General features: G+C 47.4%; 2 protein-coding genes across 2 annotated transcripts in view; both read right to left on the bottom strand.

The window, feature by feature from the left end:
- Positions 1–5189: 5189 nt before the first annotated feature.
- On the bottom strand, positions 5190–5709 carry Sf3b5 (splicing factor 3b subunit 5). Its single transcript, XM_089566458.1, has one exon. It carries the CDS (start codon positions 5532–5534, stop codon positions 5277–5279), a length of 258 nt encoding a protein of 85 aa, XP_089422584.1. The 5' UTR covers positions 5535–5709; the 3' UTR covers positions 5190–5276.
- A 3416-nt stretch (positions 5710–9125) lies between these two features.
- Positions 9126–10385, bottom strand: part of r-l (rudimentary-like) — a 30964-nt gene continuing 29704 nt past the window's right edge. The window contains exon 11 of the mRNA XM_089554086.1: positions 9126–9420. Coding sequence (XP_089410212.1) covers positions 9227–9420 — 194 coding nt within the window. The 3' untranslated portion in view covers positions 9126–9226. The remainder of the gene's footprint in view (positions 9421–10385) is intronic.

Here is a 10385-nt window from a genome sequence, read left to right as displayed (position 1 = left end):
ACGGGCGTGATCTAGCATAGGTTTCCTAGCGATAAGAACCTTCGCGATAAGTTGGTGATAGAGTCCGCCGTGTAAACTGGTCTCCGAGGAAGCATACCCGCTTGTGCTCGGAACATTTCGCGCCAGATTGCTACGAAGACAGCGTGTACTTCAAAGAGAGCTTTGGAATCGCTAAGGCTTCGTTCAACTGGCGCTTGAAGGCATATTCTGTGCCAACGTTATTCTAGTACAACCGTCTATCGCAGCGGCCAGCTGAACGAAGCGCGGCCGTCAAGAAGTGGTATGTTGGATTGTAGAACTGTAGCTGGCGTGAACTCACTTTGAAAAGCTCGCCGCCGAGACAAAGCTTCGCAGAGAGGACTGTTGGTGATGCATGCTCCTGTAAGGACGTTGTGCACCATGGCAAAGTTCCGGCAGCAGATTCTTTCATCAGGCTGGGTCGGCCGGCACTCGCCACACGAACAGCTGTCGGCGGGTGCATCTCATTAACTTTTGTTCTGACGACTCTGTCACAAATGCATGCACGAGAAATGACTCAAGTAATCACTTCTCCGAGTTCAGACCGTCTCAGTGCTGCAGGTGACGCGGCCTGTGGTGTGACTCGGCTGGCTCGCTCGGCGGTGGATCATACCTAAAAGGCGACTCGTCCAGTCCAAAATCGTCGAATGAGTCGTCTTCTAAAGACTCGCTGGTCTCGGAAAAGCTGTCCTCCGCGCTTTCAGTCATGTCGACAGCGCGGCTCAGGGTAGTTGTGATATCTTCGGGGGCTTCACAGCGCGGCGAACCCGCTCGTGACGTCGCAGTCAATACCGCACGAAGGCACCTCCCCGGTTTCGGTTTTGCGGTTTCGGTTTCGAGTTTTGCGTTTTTTGCAGTTTAAAAATTATTTTACGGTTGCTTTTGAAAACCTTGTATCCTACACATTACAGGAGGTTCTTCGGAACACAAAACAGCCAATAATTTAAAATGGCTGAAAAATCGCCGGAGTTGCCCTTTAACGTGCACTGACATCGCACAGTACAGGGGCCTCTAGAATTTCTCCTCCAAAGAAATTCCAGCCGCCGCGGCCGGGATCGAACCCGCGTCTTTCGGGTCAGCAGCCGCGAGCACCATAACCACTGAGCACCGCGGCGGCCCCATTTGACCTTTAGAATGACCTCTGACGTCATACCAGGGTGAGAGATGGGCTACCAAGTCGAGTCGTCGCGCAGCGGCGGCCGGTAGCCACGCGTGACCTGTAGACGCAGCGCACTGCGTTCTTTCAGTTAGAGGCGCTGCGCTTTTGCTTTCGCAACCTACCAGGCTTAGCCAAGCTAGCCCCCGCCAATTTTTTGCAAGGATGTATACTGACCACGTACCAAGCAATTAAACTTTGTCCACAGCCCGCGGTGACACGTCCTGTCCATACCACTCATGAGGCAAGAAGTGCTTTCGCATTAAAGAAACTGCTTACGTGTCAGAATGGCGTAAGCCCGCTCCGAACACATTGTGAACGCAGTCGCCGCGCATTGCGACATGATGTAACACGATGCCACGCAGCTGGCAATTCTGCCTCTGCATGGCTCTACGTATACCGCCGCCGCGACACCGTCATACCGCTTCTGATCTACAAGTTAACTTCGTGAAGGCAGTCGCCGCCGTACCGCGAACCGTGCTCCGCGAGTCCGCCCATGACGTGACAGCTAGTGGGTTAGTTTTTCTCTACTGAACATTCATAGGTCCCTGGGAGTTATACCACTGGTGCAGCGACTGAGCATTAAGCGGAGCGCCACTGCCCTGGAATATGGGATAGCAGGTACTGCCATATCGGTAGAATTTATGCGATCCAGGGTACTCCGAGCAACGATCGAAGCAACCGCGCGCGACCAATCATTAATTTAACCGCCCCCTTCTGTGTTGCATGAGGACTCTATCTTTCATGGGTACCATAGAGTGTCAATACACATACACACAGACGTGATTTCACTCAATGTAGCAAGTAAGGCTTACGCCTTAGAATTTCCCGCCAAAATTTAGCTCTGCGGCCCTTATACCGGAAATCGCGGTAGTCACAGTTCCTGCAGGAACAGCAGCCTGGAAGGCCGTGCTAGCCAGCTCAGACCCGGCCGTCCAGGTCCGGGCCAAGGAGTGGGCCGCCCAGGTCGCCATCAGTCGAGGACTGATGGATATCTAGCATGGAACCATCTACACGTGCTAAATAGTTTTTCCTCCTCCTCTACACTCAAAAAAACAAACCAGCCCTATGGAAGTAAAAATTATGGAGGCACCTAAGCAATTCTTATGATGTGTAAATACGAGAGCAAATGCAACTGGCTCACTGATCACGCCTAGAGGTATGTAGTGATGGGGACGCCAATAGCCTATTACTCCGGGAAGGGTGATGACGTGATCTGCATGCTGCGTTTTTCGGCTTTTCGGGCGGGGTTTTCGCACAGTGAGCCAAGTAATGCTCTTCGATCAAAACGGGGTAAGATGGCCGCTAGCGCACTCACTTTTATGGGCAGGATATGCTGCCCAAGTCCCGGGGTAGATTGCAATCACTAAATATATAAGGAATACTTATTCTTGGCAATGGAAGCAATTCCAATCACAAAGCAAGTAACATGATGCTGTTACCAATGGAAGGAGGCTTTTATATGCGGAGTCCTGAGGTTAGCAAATAGAGGAAACTAAAACCTCGGTTAAAATCTTCGTAACTGCTTTAACTTCGCATGTTTTGAAGAGGAGATCTGTTCCCGCTGTAGCTAACTGCATTTTTACTGATGGAAATCTATCCCAGGGCTCGGGAAGCATACCCTGCCCCTATAAGGAAATGCGTTAAAGGACTGTTTACTCCCTTACAGGGTAATTTGCAAAACATCACTACATGCTCTCTCTGGTTGTGTCTAACAAACTCATACAGCACTGCTTGGTACTGATGGTATTGACATGCAGCGACACATGGGTTAAAGGATTGCCAAAGTGGAGGGCTACATAATAACTTAGACTGCCGAGAGCGATGGTGTTAGTGCTATTACCCATGAAACTCACTCACGGGGACTGGGTGGGGTGCATGATTGGACACATCACACATAAAAAATCCGGCATGTTCGAAACCGACACTATTTGCTTTGTGCAAGTCTTCATCATCAGTCGGCTTATCTATGTGACTCCTTACCTGAGGCTCGTGAAATCCAATATGAAAAACCGAGACATTATCATTCACAAAGCCATCAAGCATGTTTTTAGATCTCGCCATCTCTACATCAACGTAATGACTCCTTCATCTAGGAGTACTCATGGAGGCCCACATCACAGCCAAAAAAAGTTGCCTCTCCGCCACTAAAACAGGCAGGCACATCCTCAAAGAGCTCCATTCCATGTACGTGCACACCACCGTGAACAGAGTGGACCTTCTCATACAATAGTGCGATAAACTCATGACCACTCCGCTACCCAGAAATGTGCACTTGTCTTCCACACAGGCTGCCGTTCGTCCAGAACAAAAGCCATCCAACAGGCCTATGCTCAAGTTAGGGCATACTGATGCTGCAGGCCTGGACCGGTGCTTCGCAACAATTGCAGGTGTTCATGAACATATGCTTACAGTGGATGGTTTCGCCACCCGTTGGATCCCCTAAGGAGGCTGAAGAAATAGTTATTTCTATGGTGTCTACCCAAGCTGTCTCCCAGGCAGCCTACAGAAATCACACCATAGGGATGGATCACCTGACCTGTGGCATGCACTCTCCGCGCCACACACACACCCAGCAACAAACACCTCGCGTGGATACCTGGCCATCAGGTGGTGGTGGGAAACCAGTGAGCATGGACATGGTAACCAGTAGACATGGTAGCATGCACAAAAGCAATATGTTGTTAGATCCTTAAGGAGCAGTGACATTGATTCACTATTGTGATCTCTCTTGGCGGTAGGTGAACATAGTTTGGTGTAACCTCTTGTCTCACCTCCAGACTCATTCTCTATTTCGAGTCTACTTCTGAATTTATATTAATGATGTAATGTCATGCCTCTTATCATCATTTTGGCGTCTTTCATGCAGATGACATGACAGTGTTTACCTCACGCAAAGCTGCTACACGGTTAATGCTAATTTGGAGCTCCAATATTCGAAGGTTTTCAAGGATTTCAAAGGACTTGTCAATCTTTGTCCAAGGACAAACAAACACAGTGGCTTATTAAAACAATATTTTTGGAAAATCACAATTGTAACTTTCATTGCTCAAGGAACTTTAGCAATGAAACCACATAAGCTAAGTTGCTTTTCAGTCGCAGCTTTAATGAAAACTCAGCTTACTCTATTTTCCAGCTCCACATTTACGCTGAGCATGTCTTATCCTTTCTCTTCAACAACGCTGCTCAAATGGTTGGTCTTTATCACCCATGCCAGGTCATTAGTCACTTATCTATCTCACTCGGAAAAGCTGCTTGCAACCTTTTTTTGGTCGTCAAACCTTTAATTCTATCACCCAGACAATGCTTTTTATACATCTGCTTCTCTGCAGTTTCCGATTCCTGCTTTTTTCTAAAAAGAAAAAGTACAGTAATGATGCCTTGCAGAAGCAACCCGATGCTTGGCCGATACCCCAGTGTGGGTATGTGCCATTCTGTCAAAGGCTACAACAACAACAACACAGAAGGACGCAATTCCTTTGTGATCCGCAGATTAAGGATGCTATCTGCTCTGTCCACAGAATCACACTCAATCCGCTGTGATATGCGAGATATTGCCTTCAAATTTTTCATGGTAAATTGCGGACACATACTGAATTCCCGCTCCCATGCACTTGGCTTAGAATTAGCAACAGTTTAAGTTTTGGCAGTTCTCTGTATGAATAACTTATATTAAGGAATCCATAATAATTTGTTGAACAGAGACAAGCTTTACTGGAACTCCCAAGGATGTGACGCCACATACCACTTCCGGACTGGCCAAGCCAAGTTCGATTGAACTTTGCAGGCTTGCAGGCCTTGCCAAACAAAGCAACCACAGGTGGTCGAAATTTCCGGAGCCCTTCACTACGGCGTCCCTCATAGCCTGAGTTGCTTTGGGACGTTAAACCCCAATAAACCAAACCAATATCACCAAGACGACCACATGCATTCAGCTCCGCGTGCACGAACCTCCAAGCATTTGGACAACTGAGCGGGGACAGATCATCCGACCGCGAGCGTAAAGAAGACTCAGTTGTGGGGCACGTTACACAGTTTATTGTAACATCGTGATAAATAACATGAGCATGAGGGAATATTTACAAGTCCGGTTGGCACTGCCTCAGTCTTCGGCCTTCTCGGGCGGCGGTCCGCACGGCTGTAGCATCTTCTCCATGATGTTGAAGCGCACGCGGGCCTTGGTCTCGTTCTCGACGACAGCGAAGTAGTTGAGGACGTCGAAGTGGCCCAGGTACGAGGCGTAGGTGTCGCGGTGCTGGTTCACCAGCCACTCGTAGCGGCCCGTGTCCGCGTGACCCGTGCCGATGTACTTGGACTGCAAGTGCTCCAGCTGACTGTGGATGTTGTATCGGTCGCCCATCTTCGCTCCTCGCGCGCCTGCTGTCGATCACGAACTCGGCACAAAGTTTTGAAGGCAGCTCACGACACGCAACGCAGGTCTGGCGAAGCTCACGACAACGCGGTACCGATCAAGCAATCAAGGCACGAATATGACACAATGGATTGAAACGCAAGCAATCGTCAACTGTACGTATGATGATGATGAGTTAAAAGAAAACTGGATGATGATGATGCTAGCCTAGAGGTTACGTCAACGCCTTAACAACAGTCATTTTAATTTCAACGTAAAAGTTCCCTAAATTCAAGTTTTTTTTATTATTATTAAAGGAACACAGCGGCGGATGCGCCTCACAGTGCTACTCTAAAAAAAAAATCACTTAAGTGCATCCAAAGTGCTCACAAACACAGTTTATTATGATCAGTTATATTTGTTACTAATGTGTCACAAAAAACTTCTTTGTAAAAAAGTAATGAATAACTTTTCATCATGCTTTGGATGACTTTCAAAGTGCAACGAGTCCAGCCAACGGTCCAACACCAGCCGCATCCATGCAAATCTAGCTCTCATAGCAACGGTTGCTAACAACGCTGAATGGCTGCCTAGGACAAGCAGGAATGACTGCTTGCATTTCATTGTTCGTATGGCATAAGTAGTATATTGCTCGTGCGCGTTATTACTTAGCACCGAAATACTCAATATAGAATTTATTTGCCGATAGCTGCACTGGAGCGACTGCAGTTATAAGGAGAGGCACTGAGGCAGCGGGTTCCGAGACTCAGACACTGCTGCCGTCGGGTCTCGAAATGCGGCGATGGGTTGTTGCTACGCAGTCGGCTGCTCGAACCACAGCAAAAACGGCGTGTGTCCCTTCAAGTTGCCAAAGGACCCTGCGCGGCGCAGGATTTGGTGCCTACGCATCAGCCGCGCTCACTGGGTGCCCTCTGCAAGAGCCGAGCTGTGCGAGGTATCGACGCGCCAATCCTAATGTATGAGAGACAGCCCTCGAAAAATATTCGCGTTTAACATGCCAAAACAGCACTACGGGCTATGAGGTAGGCCTTGCGTAGTGGTGGGCCACCTCATGGGGCCATCACAATGCAGAACTGCACGCATCATATCTTCAACTTGTCAAGATTGCAGGAAGCGAACTCCGACAAATCCTTTGCATATTTGCATATCATTCATAAGATTTGTTCTTGCCGTTTTGTGCTGGGGTACTGTTGTAGGAGTCGCATTAGACAAATTCAAGTGTACCCCGCCGCGGTGGCTTAGTGGTTGTGTTCGGCTGCTGGTCCAAAAGGCGCAGGGTTCGATCCCGGCCGCTGCGGTCGCATTTTGATGGAGGCGAAATTCTAGAGGCCCGTGTACTGTGCGTTGTTGGTGCACGTTAAAGAACCCCAGGTGGTGGAAATTATCCGGAGCCCTCCACTACGGCGCCCCATATAGCCTGTGCCCCTTTTGAACGTTAAATCATAAACCAAACCAAACATTGCAGGATGGTGTCCACTGCCATTGTACCCCTCCTGTGTGAGCATTCACTCAGCTGTGCTAACTATGCTGTGCCACATGCCAACAGGGGAGAGAAGGGCGGGAGAGGGAAAGTGAGGAGGTTGGGTGACGACGGGTGATGAGAGAACAATCGGAGTCGAGGGGTGGGGAAAGTGGAGAGAGGCGGTCATACGGTGATTGACGGACTGGATCATGTCACCCACTTGCACGGTCTGACCATGTCCATCAGCTGCAGCAGTTGCTCCGTCCAGTGGGAGCACTAAAGTTGACGCATACTCTGCCCCGTAAATCTCACTGATCATCAGTGAATTTTTTTCTTGCGGGCACACTTCGAGCCATCTCAATTCTATCGGCACAGAGCAGATGGCTGGAAAAAAGCTGAAGACTGCTGTTCCCTCACAAGAAAATGCCAGTCAAGCAACTGACAGAGGAGGTGGGGTCCATGCTGCTGATGTTCTTGAAAAAACAATAAAGAACTCAAATCTTGAAAATATCATATCCTCAGTGCTTTTCTCAACCAATGAAGTGTTTCGTTGAAGCACAGCCACGCTTTATATCTTACAAGGTGAACAACTATTGGCAATGTATTCATGAGAACAGGTTGTATTACATCCCTTCGGCTCTGTGATTTTCGTCCTCTGCATAAAGCTTTGACTCATAGAGGGGCATTTTTTGCAGTACTTTTGGCAAAAAAAAAAATTTAGTGATGAATGACAGTTTAAAGGCAAGTGAGTGATGGGTCATGCAGGCATTGCGGAATCGGGGTGTAGAAGAGTCTTATGTGAAAATACTGGAAGATATCTATAATTACTGCACAGCTACCATAGTCCTCCATAAAGCCAGCCATAAAATTCAGATAAGGAAAGGTGTTTGGCAGGGAAACATGATCTTACCAATGCTATTCATTGTCTGTTTACAGGAGGTGTTCCGAGGCCTAGATTGGGAACAGTTGGGGTAAGAGTTAACGGAGAATACCAAAGCAATTTGTGATTCATTGATGTCATTGCCTTTATAAGTCACTCAGGAGATGAGCTGCAAAGCGTGATGAATGAATTAGACAAGCAGAGCAGAACGGTAGGTCTTAAAATTAACATGCAGAAAACCAATGTTCAACAGTCTCGCAAATGAACAGCAGTTCACAATTGGTAGCGAGGTGCTGGAAGTAGTAAGGGAGTACGTCTACTTAGGGCAGGTAGTGGCCGCTGATCCGGATCATGAGAGGGAAATAACTACGAAGAATAAGAATGGGGTGGAGCGCATATGGCAGGTTCTCTCAGATCATGAAAGGCAGTACACCAATTTTCCTGAAGAAAAAAGTATACAACAGCTGTATCCTACCGGTACTCACCTATGGGGCAGAAACGTGGAGGCTAACAAAGAGGGTTCAGCCAAAGTTAAGGACAATGCAGCGAGCTATGGAAAGAGAAATATGTGTAATGTTAAGAGACTGGAAGTGGGCAGAGTGGATGAGGGAACAAACATTGGTTATTGACATCCTAGTCAAAATCAAGAGGGAAGAAATAAAGGCATGCTGACCTTGCTCGGACGCAGGAATGCTACGTAGGAAATTGGCAACGTTTGCGAAAAAATACTTGTATATTTGTGATAGATTAGGCAAAACGATTGTAATTGGTAAGCAATGTTTTAGCGGAACCTGCGATTTCCATGTTGTTTATGAAAGAATGAGCAAAAAATAGAGCATATTATTTCTAGCAGAAAAGCTAACTGTTATATTAAACTGTCTTGTGCTGCTAATAATTCCCAAAAATTGCCGGCCAATGGAATTTTTTTTTCTGAATAACCGAATTTGTCACCGAAATAGAGCACGGCAATATCGCCAGATTTTAATCCCCCCACCCCCCCAAGTTACAGAAAAATTAAACCTGAAAACAAAGGGCCGTATATATAACCCAGTGATTAGTCCGTCCCGATACAAGCATGGAAATGTTTCGCTTGTCCTGCCAGCCTCAAATACAAGGCAGCTACGTAACACCATAACACTGCAGAGTTGCATTGAATATGCAATTCGTTCCATCCACAAACGCAAGCAACCACAAACGCAGCATTCCTGGAGGATCTCCACAAACAAAAGAACAGCAATTTCAAAACATCAACTTTATTTCTGGCCTGACAAGTTGGCCGATTGTACATTACAAATGCAGTGCAAGTCATTTGCCAGCCCCCACCACCACCAGAGTGCGCTACTTGGCAGCCAGTGTTGACAGGTAGGCATCGTAGGCGACTTTCTTGTAACGCAGTGCAGCCTCCACGGGATCTGGGCTGGCCACAATTCCACGGCCCACAATGATGATGTCGGCACCGCGTTCCGTTATCGCCACCGCAGGGTCGCAGTACTGCTGGCCCAGGCTGTCTCCGGCGACATCGAGCCGCACACCTGCACATGACGCCTCATTAATTAAAAACCACTGCATGGCCTCTATACTTTCATTTTTAAGGCCTTTAAGGCCTTTATTTTTAAGCCTTTAATGGCTCAATCTCCAGTCTGTCCAGCCTTACATCCAGTGCCTGGATGACGGGTGTCCACCGAGATCTGTGAGACAGTTACTGTGTAATTGCCCCTCTTTCTCTTTCTTTCACTCCCCCTTCCTCCCTTTCCATGACTAAACGAAAAATTACTGCGCCATTTCCTTTCCTCAAAAAGTCCCTTTCCTTTAATCAAAAGGTGTTGAGTTCAAAGGTGTTTCCAACCAGCAAGGCATCGCGCAGAACTGGTGGTGGGGTTCCGTGGACTTCCTGGCAGCGCTACAACACGCTGTCGCGTTCCACTCCTAAAGGCTAAGCTTAAGTGTAATTAATTAAGTTAATTAGTATCTAGTCATTAATCAGTAATTAGCAATTAATTAGTCATTTGGCATTACTCATTAATTAACAATTGATTAGTAATTTGCCATTACTTAGTAATTAGACATTAATCAAGCTTTTTGATTGCGGCTCATGATGTACAGATGTCATGGATTTTGTGACCTAGGGCATAATGGAGCTGACGTAGAAGTTTTGATCGGTATGCTGTGCTCGTAATTGCACCCCAGACAGTCGTCACTGGGCCCTGATGGCAACTGGATGAAGTTCACGACGAAAATGGGGGCGCAAACAAAACAGAGACACAGAAAGAAGACAACAGGATGAGCGCCTTGCCCTTGGTGCAAGAAATGTAGTTTGTCAAGAACAGCTCCCAACTAGCCCAACTTTCCATTCTACTGAACTGGATGAAGGTAGCGTGGCATAAAGAAGGAAGTGATAGCAAGAGTTTTGGAGTCTCTTCCTTACCCTACCATTATCACTGTCAGTCCACATGTACACTGTAATGCACATCTGTCTTTTACAACATTTTAAAAAAGT

Source organism: Amblyomma mixtum, chromosome 1 (genome assembly GCF_055824585.1).
Source record: "Amblyomma mixtum isolate Tamu chromosome 1, ASM5582458v1, whole genome shotgun sequence".
NCBI classification, from domain to species: Eukaryota; Metazoa; Arthropoda; class Arachnida; order Ixodida; family Ixodidae; genus Amblyomma; species Amblyomma mixtum.
This window is presented reverse-complemented; position numbering and strand designations above follow the sequence as displayed.

Bases quoted from the DNA above. Each gene is read 5' to 3' on its own strand.
- Sf3b5 (XM_089566458.1), bottom strand. From the start codon at position 5,534: ATGGGCGACCGATACAACATCCACAGTCAGCTGGAGCACTTGCAGTCC.